Source organism: Triplophysa dalaica, chromosome 21 (assembly GCF_015846415.1).
Source record: "Triplophysa dalaica isolate WHDGS20190420 chromosome 21, ASM1584641v1, whole genome shotgun sequence".
Classification (NCBI taxonomy): domain Eukaryota; kingdom Metazoa; phylum Chordata; class Actinopteri; order Cypriniformes; family Nemacheilidae; genus Triplophysa; species Triplophysa dalaica.
In genome coordinates, this window is record NC_079562.1 from 1,675,670 (window position 1) to 1,692,978 (window position 17,309).

The window sequence follows — 17,309 nt, forward strand, 5'->3', positions numbered from 1 at the left end:
ATGTAAGGGGACTTGATTTGTCATAACACATAACTATAAATGCCGACAAAGTGTATTAAAAGTGCTTTTAGATTAAAACAGTGTATGGAGATGTTGTGCAACCACGTTGGGTTTCTTTAAAGCGCAACAGCGCCATCCACTGGCCTGGTATGCATAATACATCATTTTTATTTGTTTTCCTGGGTCCATGTGAATGCAGATCGGTTTGATTACGCCGTCGTGTGTATGTGAAACCCTTAAAACACGCAAAAAAATTACTTTTCCGTTTTAATTGTGTAAACATTCTCTTAAAGAACCACTCCACCACTTCCCAGCACCACCCTCTTCAAGTTCAACATTAAACGACACCTATAACGTTCCAAAGAGATTTTTATTACCTTTCTGAAAATCCCTGCTTTCGTACTTTTGCAGAGCAAAAAATTTCAAAGGGTCACTCCTTCTCTCCTCCTATATATTAGATATCAAACATCGACGAAGAACTTGAATCTTGATGCGTGCAGGCGGTCTGGTTAAGACTTAATGTTTGATGCTAAACCTTTAAAGTTTGGTGCTGAGAAGTGGTGGATTAATCCTTTAACAAGTCAACTTTCCTGCCCTCTAAAATCAACCATTAAGGCTGATTTGCTTTGTAATCTGTAAAGCCACAGAGAAGCCTGTCAGAGCTTTACTTCATGACACAAAATCAGCAAGGCACAAAAATGCTTTTTTCTTAATTGATCTTTCTAACGTCACAATATTTCCAAACAATGTTTGATAAGGACGTTGTTATTCCCATAAGGCTAAAAGGAAGCAGAACCAAACCAAACAGAGGATCACATCTCGCCATACTTGCCTCTAAAAGTTTCTATGGAGACAGAATGGAAGAGGAAGCGTTAGACAAACCAGCTGATGTATTTGTAGTCATTACTGCGTTCTGACACGTTCTAACACTCAGACACAGAGTTGTTTCTCATAAATTCAATAATCACATTGAAACACAAAGCAAAGAGATTTTCATTGTTTCATGGCAGCCACAGAGATCAAAAGGTGATGCTTTCTCACATAAGCAGAGGAGAAAAAGTGTGATTGTTAGATGTTCTCTAATCACAACACGAAGAACTCACAACATTAAGTGAAGCCTTGCAAGAAATGGCATCGCGACTCTGTAAATTAGGAAAAGTATAGGAAAACACTGCGGCGGTGTTAAAAGTGTCCTAAAAAGTGTTTGAAACATTGTAAATTGCCCAAAAACGGAATTTCGAGAACTTGAGACTTGCAAAGTGTGGAGCGAAAACAATGCAATCGTCATGCAATATAACCAAACATATATTATGCATTTAGACAAATATATAAATCTCAAATTTCTCAAAAATATTAAAAACTTGCTGCATTAAATCATTACGAATGTGGAAGTTAAATGACTAAAATCACTGATTTCTTTTCTTTTCTTTGAGTACATGGCACATAACACTTAACAGACATGTTGTGGATTCATTCTGCGTTGGGCACCAGACATGCACTTCTTGCAAGGCTTCTACATTTAAAAAAGTTGAAGATGATTATACTTACGTTGACTTCGGTGATAGCGATATCTACCACGCTACCGACAACTATTAAGGCGTCAAACGTGTTCCACGCGTCAGTGAAATAATGCTGTTAATAAAAACCGCACAACACACAAGAAAGAAAGAAGGAAAGAAAGAAAGAAAGAAGAGGCAGATAGAGAAAGAAAAGAAGAGAGGAGTGAAGGAAGAAAAGAAGAGATGAAATGAGAGGACACACAGGGTAAAGACACAGATGTTAGATCTCTATGAAGCATTAAGTTGTCAGTAGAGAAGAAGCCCACCCTGAGCTGAAGTCTGTGTCTGTTTGAGGTTAAAAGCCTGAGATAGTCTGTTTGATACGCAGTGATAAAAGGGGACAGGGTCTAAAACTGAGGTTTACTTACATCGATCTCACTCAGCACTATGTCTACAATGCTGCCGATCACAACCAAAGCATCAAAGACGTTCCAGGCGTCTCCAAAATACCCCTGAGAGACGCGGAGGGCGTGAACGGCCACACGTGCGATTGATTAATAATCAGAATTTTGATGTATAAATGTGACTATTTCTTGAGGAACAATCGACACACAAAATCAAGAAAACTTGAAAGGTCTTTTCACACCAAGAGCGAATATTCACCTATAATATACGCCGCAAACAAGATTTAGAAATCTTGGGAAACTGTAAGAAGGCGTGTGACGTATTTAATTTTCATATGATGATAAATATATGGAACTTTTTGGGGGTATATTGTGTCATAAAACATTAAGTTTTATAAAAAAAAATGGGTTGAAAATCTTCTCATTATAATAATTTTGACAACAATAAAAAATATGTAAATAAAGTGAATTTGAACTAAAAAAAACAAAGCTTTAAATATTATCAACCAATATCCCCCAAAAAGTGTTTCTATGAATAACGTAACAGTAATGTCTAAATTAAAAGTGGTTGATGAAAAAGAAGCTATAATGCTTTCTAAACATTACAGATAACACTGGCACATATTTAACAGTATTATTTAATCGCTTTTATTTTGCGATAAAGTGAAGAATATCTGCACTGACAGATGGATTATATCTTGAATTACAGCATGAGAAAGACTCAAATGTTTTAATGTTTCACTATTGGTGTGAATCCATCACCACTCAAATACTAAATGTACTTTATTAAACAGCAGAGAGCTCATGCGTTTGAATTAGTTTGTGACAAAACACTGCAATTCACGGCACACAGAACTCAAGCACCACACGGCACTCTGAGACGCTTACTAGCAATCTGTCCTTCTTCGCAACGCAGATCTGCATGTTTTGAACGGACGGTGAGACGGGAAATTGAAAATTATCCTGCTTAAGTCACTCGGACACAGACTTGACACTGCAATGATCTGAACATCCTAAAGAGAATCAATGTGTGTTTGAAAAACTCACCCGGGGTTTAAAAGCGATTAATTTGAGAACCATCTCCACCGTGAATACAGCAGTGAACACCATGTTCAGAATGTCCATCACATAGTTGAACAGCTCAGACTGACCATAATGCTGCGGAGAGAAGTGTATCAAATATATTTATCATACAAACACTGCTGTAATTTGTAATGGATATTTAAATGCTAAGCAAGTTAAATGTGAAAGCCATGAGACATCTTTTTTTGTATTTAAATATTTCTATTTCTTTAAGCCTGCGTTACTACAAGATACAGTTTTTATAAAATTGCTGTAGACCGTTTCATCGGACGCGCGCACACCTGACCCCCAGTAAACTTCTGGTTTGTGTTTGGCAAGTGTCTAGTAATAAAACTATTTAAATCTTATTTTGTGTTAATATTAAAGGTTCAGTTTGTAGAAATCGCCGCTAGAGGGCGCACGATCACAACAACAACAATCACGTAGCTTGATGACGCTGTGTAGAAGCGTGGAATGATGGGATATGTTGTCCATCGCTGGTGGTACCGCTTACACATCAATTAGACGGGAACGAGAAATCATGTTAGCGGAAAAGGTAAAGTATTAAAGTTTTATAAATGTTGCGTTTGATGAAATCATTGTATTTCATTATAATGAATTAGACCCGAGTAATGTGAGGTTTAAAACTAAATTGTTAGTCATAGATGTTACAGTAATTGTACAAGTCGATGGTGTGATAACAATGCGCAGTTTTAAGTGTTCAAATCAATCATAGTAAAAGTTATTTTGAACGTTCCCACATCATTTGCAATAATGCGAGATGGACCGACGGTACAAACTACTTCCGCATCTGTCTACGACAGCGTCACAAGGTTGATACTTCAGTAAAGGCGGTAACTAAGGGTAATGCAGATATGACGTCATTGACAGGCGACTAAACGGCCCCGGTCCACTGTTTAGAATGCCGATTTTCTCAGGATTTAAAAGCAGTTGAAAAAAACATTTGAGATATTGTAAGTACTCAGTTGAAAAAAAAATATAACATTGGCCTAGTGGTTTTGGGATATTTTACTGCAAACTTCTCACAAACTGTACCTTTAATTTATATTATTATTTTATTGTATAATACATGTATATGAATTTTTACTTCACATTGACTTCATGCTACTGGTCTAATTGGATTCAATTATTTATGTGAAGCTATCCTAAAAGTGCTACTGCCAGCTACTTGGGGAGTTGTAAAATGAGCATATTTCCAAAAAAAGTGGAGTGTTCCTTTAAGATGAAACCGACTATAGAAACATAACTGAATTTAATATAGAAGTGTACCTGGACGGCGAGACAGATGGTGTTCAGCAAAATCAGGACGAACATGATGTACTCGAAGCCGGTGGAGTTCACCACATACCAGAACTTATACTGGTACGGATTTTTGGGGATGTACCGTCTGAGAGGACGAGCTTTCAACGCATACTCCACACACTGACGCTACAAAAGAAAAGAGAAAATACTTACGGCTTTTATTCTTCATTTCAGTGTGTTGATGTTTTAATGTTGGTAAAATTTAAAGAGTGAGCCAACAGATATCAGATTTTTACAAAAATACATAACAAAATGGCAAAACAATACAAATACACATTTTTTTATTGCATTTACACGTTTGTGCGAATATGGCGGATGGTGGAATATAACGGATCCGGGGCTTCTGGGTATTTACGGATCTTCTCTCACCTGGTTTTTGTCCAGCTCACAGTTTTTGTATTCCTTCTCTCCCTGTTCCTGAAAGGTCACGATGACGAAACCCACGAAGATGTTCATCATGAAGAAGGCGATGATGATGATGTAGATGATGAAGAAGATGGAAATCTCCACGCGGTAGTTGTAGATCGGGCCCAAGTTCTCACGGTTAGAGTCGATGGCTTTGTACAACAACCTTATTTCGGACAAAGAGAAAAAAAATAACACCCACAAACTGAGAGCCGCAGAAATACTGACGGAAGGTCATTTTGTTTTCAACTTTCCTCAGACTTTTCAGGGTGCATAACTAACAGCTATTTTGTGCATGTGTCCAAGTCGTGTGAATGAGCCGAGTGGCCGTTAAAGTAACAAAACACATATTTTTGTTGTTATGTTTACAAGGACATGGTGACACTGTTATTATAGAGTTCCCAACAACGACAATACAAACACACCAAAGTAAAATCACAAAAACGCTCATTTATCCAATTTAATTATATTGTTTGTAAAACACAAAATAATCACCCATACTTTTTTTCTATAGCATATTATAAAACGCTTTCTATCTTAAGATGCATTTGAACGTAATATTCTAAACTGTACATACTGTATATGGATTTATAACTGATTTAAGGTGATTTTCTATAATTGATCATTATAAATATGTATACATATCAACATATCCAACATCTTATCGACATTAATCTGTTTAAAGTGGTACTCTGATCTATATTATGATGCACTGTCGGGCACTTACGATGGCCAGCCTTCAAACGTGGACACTGTGAAGAGAGCCATCATGGCCATGAGCACGTTATCAAAGTTGAAATCGCTGTTGTGCCAATGACGCTTCTGAATGGTCGGCTGATTCACGTCTCCCTCCTTATACAAGATATAAGTTCCCCTGAGAAAGAGAACCACAAAAATCAATAAAGCTCTATACTCTTAGTTATAACTATGGCTGTCACAATATTAGATCTCAAGAGAACATGATAAGTCAAATGCATTTTTTATTTTGTGTGTTCTCTTTATATGACCAGTACACTCAACATGTAAGCACAGGGAGGCGGAGAAAGCAAAACACTTATTATTAATAATATTAACATATGTGTATTAACACATTATCACAAATCATGTTGGGTACTTTGTGACACCCCTAGTTATCACTTTGATTTGCTAGCAGCGTTTAGATGAAGATCAGACTGACTTGCACGCATCTGAGGTTGACTTGGTTTCATCATTGCAACGGTAAAACTTCCCCTAGAGAGAAAGAAAAACATCATGGCTTGCATGTGCACATGTTTGTGTATGTACATGTTTATTATTATTATATTATTATTTGTGTTTCACAGCTCACCTTGAAGAGCTGTACGCCAATGCACGCGAACATGAACTGCAGAAGTGTGGTGACAATCATGATGTTTCCGATCGTTCTGATGGCCACGAACACACACTGGACCACATGCTGCAGAGAGCAAAGGTTAAAAATACAGAGGTTAAGGAAAGAAATGAATAATCTCATGTAAGCATCTGCCTTTTCTACCAAAAGCTGGTGAAACGAAAATAAAGCGACAGACGGAACCTTCAGTCCTTTAGCTCGGTTTATGGCCCTGAGCGGACGCAGCACCCGCAGAACTCTCAAGATTTTCACCACCGAGATGGCTGATGACCTGCAAGACACAGAAGAGAATTCCTAGATCGACTAACAAGTGCTTAATTTCATTGTTCCTCCTGAAAATCCATGTGGACCAGCACCAGTTGTCTATATCAATAGCAGGAATGCACTCATCACTTACTGTATGCCGAAGGAGACCAGAGAAACGCCAACCACCAGTAAATCCAGCAGATTAAAGTAATTCCTGCAGAACGCCCCCTTGTGGAGAAACGCGCCGTACGTGGTCATCTGAAGAAAAGAGCAACCGGTCAAGATTTGGTCTGAGGTAATACAAGACAAACACACATCAACTAATCACTCTCTCAAACAGCAAACGCATACACTCAGATAGACAGAAACAGAGATATGAACTCTTTTTAAGGGTGGCGTGTTTGGATTTGATCTAAAGGAGAGATTCTAATGTTACTGTAACACAGCCAAACCCTCACGGCTTGATCAACATGAATGTAGTAGTAAACTCTGTTTCACAATCCGCCACTAGGGGGCCAGGCAATAAAACATGCTGTTTGTTGTCTAGCTTCAAAGGGGTCTAACATTCAAAGAAGAGAGATAAAGAGCAGGAGAAAGAGGAAAATGATAAATAGGAAAAGAAGAAAAAGAAAACAAATGAATGCAGTGAAGATTATAGAGTAGGGTTGCCAACCAATCCAATCAAATCAGGCCTGCAATTGTGTTAAATTTAAAATCCATAATATATTTGCACTTTTTTTACAAATAAAAATATTAATTATTTATTCATAATGTTGTTATTGTCCAATCCTGGTTGGGATTTATTGTTTAATACTACTACTAATAATACTAATAATACTATTATGGAGTTATGGAATACTAACTATGGAGATGGTGGTCTAGTGGGTTAAACCACTGAACTGGTAAATCAAAAGGTTGCTGGTTTGATACCAGCAGCCACCACCAGTGTGTCCTTGAGCAAGACACTTTACTCCATGTTGCTCCAGGGGGATTGTCCCTGTAATAAGTGCACTGTAAGTCGCTTTGGATAAAAGGGTCTGCCAAATGACTTAATGTAATGTAAATGTATTATTTATTGTTGTTTTTACAAATAAAAATATTTATTATTTATTATTATTGTTGTTGTTATTGGCCAATCGTTGTTATGATTAATTGTTTAATACTACAACGACTAATAATTATAATAATAATTTACTGTTGCTTTTTACAAATAAAAATAGTAATTACTTATTATCATTTTTGTTGTTTCCGGCCATCATTTTTAGGATTTATTGTTTAATACTACTACTAATAATAATAATTTATTGTTGCTTTTACAAATGAAAATAGTAATTATTTATGAGTATGGTTGTTGTTGTTATTGTCCCATCATTTTTAGGATTTATTGTTTAATACTACTACTAATAATACTAATTATAATTGATTGTTGCTTTCTACAAATGAAAATAGAAATTATTTATTAATATTGTTGTTGATGTAATTGACCAATCATTGTTAGGATTAATTGTTTAATACTACTGTTACTACTACTGCTACCAATAATAATAATTGATTGTTGCTTTTTACAAATAAAAATAGTTATTATTTATTACTGTTATTATTTTATAGGAATAAATCCTACATAATAATAATGATTATTATTATTATTATTATTACAGAGGTTTTTATATATAATATCTGCTATACTAACTTCTACAAGGTAACATTGATCAGTTTTATCTGTTTGTGGGTGCATGTCCACACATTTTATCACTTCAAACAGTTCACCACTCGTGTGCATCATTTTCCTAAAAAGAGTTAGCAACCCTTGTCGAAAGAGTGAGAAGGAAAGGCATCCTATCTATAAGGCGGTCTGAAATGAGAACTTCCCTTACTGTCACATTCATGTGAGCCGTTTCAATCTGAAGAACATAACACCTGGTTCCCTTAGCAAGATTTCAGACTGAATATGGGGGAGAAAAGCTCATACTGCAACTTCATATTCAGCACAGAAAAGATCAACTAAAACCATGAATGCAAAGGAGCCAACAGCTGAATGCATATGAATACAGATCCAGCCAGACACCACCAGGACAAACGTTGATTTAAAATACTACAGGTTAAAAATTACTCAATCAATCTATAATATACATCTAAACGTGTAACTATGCCGCCCCCTGTAGTCCTGGAGGTCACATTGCATTGATATGCACTCAGTCAATGGGGATTGCATACTGAATCATGTTCTATCCAAGCATGGTTGGTTTTGCCCCCTCTTTTATGGACCTCATCCGAGCCAATCGGTTAAGAAGGCATGAGAGAGGCAGTATTGTCAATTCACAAAGAGTTGCGTAGTTTCATTTTATCACTTTGTTTCTATCCTTTAAAACAAAACTATTCATTTTAGCTTCACAGACACATCCTGTCTGGTTCTACTGCATCCTTAACCTCAAGATGTCCAATCAGAGTCGAGTTTCAACTCAAGTGGGCGTGACATGAAAACCTGACAACTCTTGTGCTTAATGTGTATATGTGTGTGTGTGTGTGTGTGTTTGATGAAGATGCGCATTTCTTTTCTCTTAGTCTTTTAGTAAAAGAGGTGCAATGGTTTCAAAAAAGATAAAGAAAAGAGATTCATCAAGCCAGTTATGCTGAAGTGGCAGGTGACACACAGTGAGGTAATGCAGCCAGGCCTGTGTGCCGACAGGTTACCTTTAAAATGATCTCAAATGTAAACATACTAGTGAAGACATAATCTGCATAGCCTAGGACCTGGAATAAACCAGACGATTACAGCGTTACTGAACATACACCAACACAACACAGGGCACAGGGCAGGACGTTTACCTTCAACACGATCTCTACAGTAAAGATAGCCGTGAAGGCATAGTCAAAGTAACCAAGTATCTGCAAAGAGCAACGTATGTTTGACAAAGTTTAATAGCATGTACTGTATATAAAAAATTAACAAATTACTTGAGAATACATGTCTTTATTTAACCAAAGCTATATTTACAGATTTATATACTCGTGTTCTTTATCAATTATACCAAGATGTTATTTCAGTTTCAGAGAGTGAAGTTTCCTTGGCATGAAAGAAAAAAGTTAGAGCACAACAACAAGAACAATCAATAAACTGTAAACGTATCAACTTATTAAACTGTTAAGTCAAAGTTTTAGTTGTTAAATCATCAAATCAAGTAGATGTGAGATCTGTTATATTCACATATTTAAGCTAGGTTGTTTACTTGATACAATTTTTTGTCTTTATCAAATCGTTTTTATTATTATTTTTGCATCTTTTGTCATGGTAGTTTGTACCTTATGACAGTGCAAACATATACTTACGATATTGCGAGCTGAGAAGTTTCTGATTGGATCCTCGGCTGCCAAGGAGGCGGAGCTTAGCATGATGAAAACCAGAATGAGGTTGGTGAAGATGTGATGGTTTATCAGTTTGTGACATGCAACCCGAAATCTAGAGAGAAGGAAAGGCGTTGTCTTAAATCTCAGAATAAATCTGTGTATTTATGTACAGCCGGAGAAAACAAACACAAATATGAAATAATTAATAATTCTTTTTTACATTTACTATTTATAGCTGTGTGTTTACGTAAAATTATATTTTTTGTTTCATTCTGTGAACTACTAAAAATGTTTTTCCCCCTAATTTTAATAGAAATAGTGATTCTTTTAGCATTTATTTGCAGAAAATGAAAGCTGTTAAAATAACATAAAATATGCTCTTTATTTTTCAGACCTCAAATACTGCAAAACAAGAAAAGAAAACGTCTTGGTTACGTATGTAACCTCAGTTCCCTGATGGAGGGAACGAGACGTTGTGTCGAGAACGACAGATGGGGTTCGCCCTTGAGAACCAATCAACTCTGACTACTATAGAAAAGGCCAATGAAATTTGGCGAATGCAATTTGCATGCCGGGCTCCGCCCCCGGAAATCCGGTATAAAAGGAGGCCGGCGTGCAGCATTCACTTACCTTTGTTCTGAAGAGCCTGAGACCTCTCAAACTGCAGCAGAATACGATACGTGTTCGTGGCATAAGGGACACAACGTCTCGTTCCCTCCATCAGGGAACTGAGGTTACATACGTAACCAAGACGTTCCCTTTCTGTCGGTCTCTCGACGTTGTGTCGAGAACGACAGATGGGGTTGCCTATGGAAAACGCCACAACGCTGTATCGCGTCACAATCTCTAGCGAAGCGACGGTAACAAGCCTGGGCGTGTCATCTCGAAGCTTTCGTGAGACTGTAACCTTCCAGTGTGGTGGTCGGGGGGTTCCAGAGCTTTCTTGGAGAAAGATGGGTACAGCCCTGACCGGTAACTTTCACGGACGGGGCCTTAGCTCTCTATAGGCGAGAGGCCGTCCAGATCAGTTTACACCGGGTAAGCGCGACTCTTAATCAGAGAAGCGCTACAGAGGCCACCTCCTACCCGTGGGGAGGAATATGGTGGATATAGGTATGGTCTCGTCCTTGGAGGAGAACGCATGGAACGTGCGGACTGAGTAGTTAACCGCGAGGTGGAGGCCCACCTGGGGAAGCTCATGGGTTACCAGGAGTGGGAACCATTCTCATGAGGATACATCAGACGGAACAGCCCACGGAGGGGGTGTTACAGACGTCCGGTAGCACTAGGTCCGGTTAGAGCTATCTGTGATAGCTCACATGGTATCCCGGCCTAAGGGGGAAGGCTGCTCTGCCCAGCCAGCCCCCAGGGGGTGCTTGTTTGGTGATGGATGGAATGCCTATTCTTAACCAGTGTCTGGGTAAGAAGGGAGGCTGGTGAGGTACCAGTTTCTTAGCGATGTGTTCGGGTAAGAAGAAAAGGTAAATAGCACACTGACCCAACCTGTTAGAGGGTGGAAAGGTGCTTTCGCAGGCATACGCCCCCCCGGATGCAAGTCCTACATGTCGCCACGCAGGACGTGGGCTGACACCGGGTTTACGCGAAGGTTGTTAACCCTTGCGAAGGTGTTTGGGCATAGCCCAACCCGCAGCTCTACAGATGTCTGCTAGAGAGGCGCTTCTGCCAGTGTCCAGGAGGTGGCTAAACTCCGTGTGGAGTGAGCCCTCACTGCCAATGGGCATGGGAGATTCTGAGATCGGAATGCCGTCGTAACGGCGTCCACGACCCAGTGCGCCAGCCTCTGTTTGGAGACAGCCTTCCCCTTCTGCTGTCCTCCAACAGACACGGAGCTGGTCAGAGCTTCAGAGCTCTGCGTGCGGTCCAGTACGTACTGGACACAACACTAATCGGGTTGGGTCTTCCTCCCCTATGGGGAGCGCCTGCAAGTTCAACACTTGGCCCCGGAGGGAGTAGTGGGAACTTCTTGGGCACGCATCCGGGCCTGGGTCTCAAGATAACGTGAGAGTTTCCAGGGCCGAGTTTAAGGCAATCCAGGGACACGGAGGATGCTCGGTGGTCCCCTACCCTCTTGAAGGAAGTGAGCGCCGTCAGGAGGGCCGTCTTACTCTATGAGGAAGATCGGAACCTCCGAGGGGCTCTTTGGGGGGCCCTGAGGCTCCCCAGGACCACTTAGGGTCCCAAGAGGGTATGGAGCGGAGATGAGGCGGATTCCGCCCTCTCGCTGCTTAGGAACCTGGTGACCAGGTCGTGTTGCCCTAGAAACTTTCCACCGACTGAGTCGTGATGAGTGGCAATAGCGACTACATACACTTTCAGTGTGGAAGGGAGATGTTAGTCTCCAGTCTCGTGAGGAGGGGAACACAATCCTGATCAAGCACCTCAGTGGGTCTTTCTCGTTGAGAAAGATACCAGGACGAGAAGAGGCACCGTCTAGAGGCGTGTAACCGCCTAGTAGATGGGGCCCTAGCCTGGGTGATGGTCTCAGCCGTATAGGGGGAGTAGCCATCTTAGGATCTTCTCGTCCCGTCTAGAGACCAGACATGGGTGTTCCAGAGGTCTGATCTGGGATGCCAGAACGTGTCCTTCCCCTGAGAGAGCAGGTCCTCTGTCAGGGGAATGGTTCAGGGGGAGTCGCTGTCCAGAGCATCGGCTCTGAGGCCAAGTGCGGTTAGACCGGTGTGGTGTAACCAATAACACTTGGTGCTCCTGCTCCCTGACCTTGCACAGAGTCTGTACAAGAAGGCTCCTGGGGGGAAGGTGTGCTTCGGCCCATCCCGCGGCCAGCTGTGCGCAAGGATATCCGTGCCGAGGGCAGGGACTATCAAGCGGGCAAATGGTGGTGTTACGGGAGGTGAACAGGTTTTACCTGGGCCTACCCGAACAGCCTCCAAATGAGCTGGACTGCACGGGGGTGGAGTCGCCACTCTCCACGAGGCATAAACTGGCGAGAAAGCACGTCGGCTGTCTAGTTCAGTTTGCCCGGGGTGTGTGGCCTGCAGGGAACGAGTCACCTGTTGACTCCACCGGAGGAGGCGTCGAGCAAGTTGTGTTTAGCTGCTGTGTGCAAACGCCACCCTGACGATCTGTATTCGCTACAGCTATAGTGCTGTCCTCGGAACAGCACGTGCATGTCTCGCACGAGAGGCCGTAGCCTGCTCAGTGCAAGTAGCATAGCCCACAACTCTTGGCAATTGATATGCCAGCGCAGGCGGGGGTTCGTCCAACACCCCACCTGCGTGCCCGTTGCACACTACACCGCACCCCTGCAGGGAGACTTCAGTCGTCACCACGACCTGCCTCATAACCTGCTCAGAGGGACCTGAGTCCGTCGAAAAAGTCATAAAGACTAGGGGTTATGGTGCGTCGGCATCAGGGCGGCATCACCATGCGCCTGCTGCCGGTGTGCCACGCTCTCCTCGGAACTCGACTCTGAAACCAGTGTTGGAGCGGTGTCATGTGCATCAACTCGAGGGGTATTAACCCGCGAGGACGCCATGTGTCCCAGGAGCCTCTGAATTGTTTCAGGGGGACCGCTGTCTGCCTAAAATGTTCATTTCAGACAGTTCAACACTGGTTGGGCACAACTGCGGACAGGTGTGCCGACATGGTGACAGAGCTGAGTTCCATACCGAGAAAGAGGATGCTCTGCACTGGGGAGAGCTTGCCCCTCTCTTGGTTGACCTGGAGTCCCAATCGACCTAGGTGCCGGAGCACCAGGTCCCTTTGTGTACATAACAGATCTCGCGAGTGTGCCAAGATAGGCCAGTCGCTGAGATAGTTTAGTACCCGCTCGCCTTCCTCCTCTCAGGGAGAAAGGGCGGTCAGGGACAGACCGAAAGGGAGGACTCTGTACTGATATGCCCGCCTCTCGCACGCGAACCGTGGGAACGGCCGGTGTCGAGGAGGATCGAGACATGAAAGTAAGCGTCCTTCAGGTCGATTGCCACGAACCAATCCTGACACCTCATAGATGTCAGGACGCGCCTCTGTGTGAGCACCCTGAATGGCAGCTTGTGAAGGTGCTCTGTTCAGGGTACGCAGCCTTTGGGGGCAACCCGCCGTCTTTCTTGGGAACGATGAAGTGCGGGTGGTGACCCACTGAACATCTTGGTTTTGAGGGACGAACTCGATGCCTGTTTTGCCAGAAGGGTGGTGACCTCTACCCGAAGTACGGAGGCGTCCCTGCCTCTGACAGAGGGAGAGATGATGCCCCGAAACTTGGGTGAGTCTCTGGCGAACTGGATCGAGTAACCAAGACGGACCGCCCTCATTAGCCAGCGAGACAGTGTGGGCAGCTCTCGAGCTCCCAGGGACTGTGACAGGGTGACCAAGGGGACGGTCTGCTTCATCATTCCCACGGGGGGTGGTTCGTCGGCTGGCGGAGCTAACCATGTCGCGGGGAGTCCCCGGAGGGAAGGTTTTTGCTCCGCCTGCTTACCTGCCTGGCGGGACAACGGCACGCACTGTCGGTTTGAGAGTGGTGACGGCTGTCGTATGTGTACGACCTCACGCCTCGCCAGGGTGTGAGGTCGGTTCGCCGAGCACAGTCCAGTGGAGTGTGCGATCGGCTGCAAGTAAACCCGGGGAGAACAGAAAACTCAGTGAGTAAGTGGGCGCCAAGCCCTAACAAGGGCCCGGCTTTGGTGACGAGGCAGGAGTCGTCCCGTACCGACCGATCAGAGCCGTGGCTGTGAAGGTTCGGGCCCGATGTTGTTCTCCCTGGGGTCTTCCCGTCAGTGTCCCTTCTCGCGAGGAGGTTGCTGACGGGGTGGAGGTTTCCCCCTCGACCTCTGCTTCCGGGGTGCCGCCTGTGGGGGCACAGGAACCGGAGCCGATGTCGAAAGGGTCCTGGGTTGCAGGGAAGCAGACGTCACGTGAGATCTCGGAGGCCTGTAGGCGGCCGAGTCGCGGCGTGAAAAAAATGTGGTTAATTGCCACTGTCTGCTTCGCCGTCAAAAAACTGCTGAGCGCAGTCCTCGACGGTGTTACCAACAACCCACCCTGCGAGATGAGTGCATCAAGAAAGCGGACTTCCTTGCTGTCACTCTTCTGCACAAGGTATAGCCGGGGGTGTCTCTCCTGGACCACTACCGTGGACATCGTCCGACCCAGGGCCCGTGCCGCCGCCTTAGTCGCCCGTAGAGCGCTGTCAGCGGTGGCACGGAGATCCTGCATTATACCCGGGTCGGCCTTACCCTCGTGGAGCCCTCTCAACGCCCTGGCCTGGCGGACCTGCAGGATGGCCAAGGCATAGAGAGAGGAGGCAGCCTGGCCCGCAACATCGCAAGCTTTCGACACCAGTGATGCCGAAGTCTTACGTGCTTTGGACGGTAGGAGTGGTCGATCCCCCCCCAGGTGGTAGCCGTCCGCGGCACAGGTGCACCGCAGGCGGACGTTCCACCCGGGGGATCTCGACGCAGTCCTTGGCTGCCTCACCATCGAGGGAAGTAAGGGAGCCGGAGCTGGTTTCACTGGAACGGTCCGTGAGTGGAGCGTTCCAAGTTTTACACAGCTCCTCATGCACCTCCGGGAAAAACATGGCACCCGGGGTGGGCGCGGTTTGCACCGCGCACCGACCTCGGGAACCACGCATCCCCGGGTTAGCACGGATGACATCACTTCTGCTTCCTCCTGAACTCGACCGCTGGGGGTGGAGTTTGGATTCGGCAGAGTCGGATGCCAGTCTCCCTCCGATGCTGCGAGCGACATCTCATCTACGTCACACATCGTTTCCGAGTGTGTGCGTGAGGATCCGGACGGTATGCCACCGCCGGTTGGGGAACGTTCAGAAGAGCGAATCGGGGTGCGATCGGCCCGTGAGCACTTGGCTGGCGGGTTTACGTTCGCAGAGTTCCCCGTATCACTAACGCTGCTAACGTGGGTGGTCATCGGGGCCGTAGCCACAGATGTCACAGCCCGGGTAGCAGACGAAATGGTGGCTGGTTCCCGTAGGAAGACAGCCACCCGTGACCGCAACTTCTGAATGACAATCTGCCCGCAGTGCAGGCAGATGTGTCAACGAACGCTGCTTCAGTGTGCTGGACGCCCAGACACCTAATGCAGCGATCGTGTCCATCCCCCTCCTCGATGAGGGTGCCGCACCCAAGAGAACAGCGGGACATGCCGCGCTGGAGAATGCTCAGTCAGTCCTGAAAAGGACTTTTAGAAAAAATCTCTAACACCTCCGGAACCGCCGAGACGCCCAGGGGAAGGTCGCTGCAGGAAGGGACGATCCGCTGTAACACGTCGTAGCACCAGCGTGTAGTTGTAGAGGATTGAATCCTGAGTTGTACTCATGAGCGATGGCTCTGAAGAACAAAAGGTAAGTGAATGCTGCACGCCGGCCTCCTTTTATACCGGATTTCCGGGGGCGGAGCCCGGCATGCAAATTGCATTCGCCAAATTTCATTGGCCTTTTCTATAGTAGTCAGAGTTGATTGGTTCTCAAGGGCGAACCCCATCTGTCGTTCTCGACACAACGTCGAGAGACCGACAGAAAGGGAACAAGCTCATATTCACTTTAAATCAACACAGTAGTAACTTTTTTTGAATTATTTATGTATTAAATTATCTTTCCTTTCTCAATATCTAAATACATTTTTACAATTTATCTGCTGTCGATTTTTTTCTGTACATCTGCTTTGCAACCATGCAAACTGTATCAAGCGCTTTAGAAATAAACTTGACCGAACTTGACAGCATGACACATGATTTAAATTGCAATGACAGAAAGTCTGACCCTTACCCAAGCTTTTCTTTTATTGTTAAAAAAAGACAATTCCTTTAACATGAGGAACAAACTATACTTAATATATATTTTTAAATTAAATAATGCAATTTAAGAATCATGGCTGTTGACAGGCGTGGAAAAAAATATTAGTTTGTGTATACTATATAAAAAATGATCAAGCATTCGTTACTTGTGCGTGTTCATGCCCAGTAAAAAGTGAGACGTACGGGTTTGTTTTGCTAAAGATGAAGAACGCACTGCCGTCTGGGATCGGTGTGATTTTCTCCTTCTTAACCATCTCTGAGATCTTTGGGCGGGGCCCCGCGGGAACGTCCGCCTCCTCTTCGTCCTCCTCTGTGACACGGAAACACCGATGAGGACAAGTCTAAAAATACTAAACATCGCATTGCATATGCGGTCACGCCATTTATTACCTGCATTGTCCTTCTCATCCTCCTCTCCGGCCTTGAGGAAAGAAAGCAAAGCTGATAAATCCTGCTAGAGAAACACACACACGTACACAGCACAAACGCACTACTAACCTTGACATCATCCTCAATTTCATCAATTTCATCCCTTCAAAAAGAACACAAAGACATTAAAAATGCACAAACATGCAGCAGGCGGTGTGATAAATGACCTCGATAGGGTTGAATTCAATACCCTTTCTTTTTATCATTGGGGTCTGTGTTCAGAGACTCGGCGTCTGCAAGGTTGTCCACAGCGATGGCCAAGAACACATTCAGAAGGATGTCTAGACGACAACATGTTAAGAAAAAAAAGTGACTGAGAAGCAAAACCAATAATATATTTAAAACCAGGAAACCAAAGATCACCGCAAACAGCATCCTCCTGTCTTGTATCTTAAACACTTTTCTCCACCAAACACAAAGGAGATTTTTTAT

General features: G+C 43.9%; 1 protein-coding gene across 15 annotated transcripts in view; it reads right to left on the minus strand.

Annotated features, from left to right (window-relative positions):
- cacna1da (calcium channel, voltage-dependent, L type, alpha 1D subunit, a) overlaps positions 1-17,309 on the minus strand; it is a 72,444-nt gene that overhangs the window by 21,846 nt on the left and 33,289 nt on the right. For 5 of the 15 annotated variants that reach the window (XM_056735046.1, XM_056735043.1, XM_056735050.1 and 2 more), the window contains 16 exons: positions 17,068-17,158; positions 16,947-16,980; positions 16,839-16,869; positions 16,632-16,758; positions 9,636-9,765; positions 9,135-9,194; positions 9,000-9,059; positions 6,460-6,566; positions 6,246-6,333; positions 6,021-6,128; positions 5,871-5,923; positions 5,421-5,567; positions 4,658-4,859; positions 4,256-4,414; positions 2,951-3,061; positions 1,549-1,632 (listed from right to left, as the gene is read on the minus strand). In XM_056735046.1, the coding sequence (XP_056591024.1) occupies positions 1,549-1,632; positions 2,951-3,061; positions 4,256-4,414; positions 4,658-4,859; positions 5,421-5,567; positions 5,871-5,923; positions 6,021-6,128; positions 6,246-6,333; positions 6,460-6,566; positions 9,000-9,059; positions 9,135-9,194; positions 9,636-9,765; positions 16,632-16,758; positions 16,839-16,869; positions 16,947-16,980; positions 17,068-17,158 (1,592 nt within the window). The remainder of the gene's footprint in view (positions 1-1,548; positions 1,633-2,950; positions 3,062-4,255; positions 4,415-4,657; positions 4,860-5,420; positions 5,568-5,870; positions 5,924-6,020; positions 6,129-6,245; positions 6,334-6,459; positions 6,567-8,999; positions 9,060-9,134; positions 9,195-9,635; positions 9,766-16,631; positions 16,759-16,838; positions 16,870-16,946; positions 16,981-17,067; positions 17,159-17,309) is intronic. The other 10 variants (XM_056735052.1, XM_056735051.1, XM_056735048.1 and 7 more) reach the window with 3 other exon arrangements.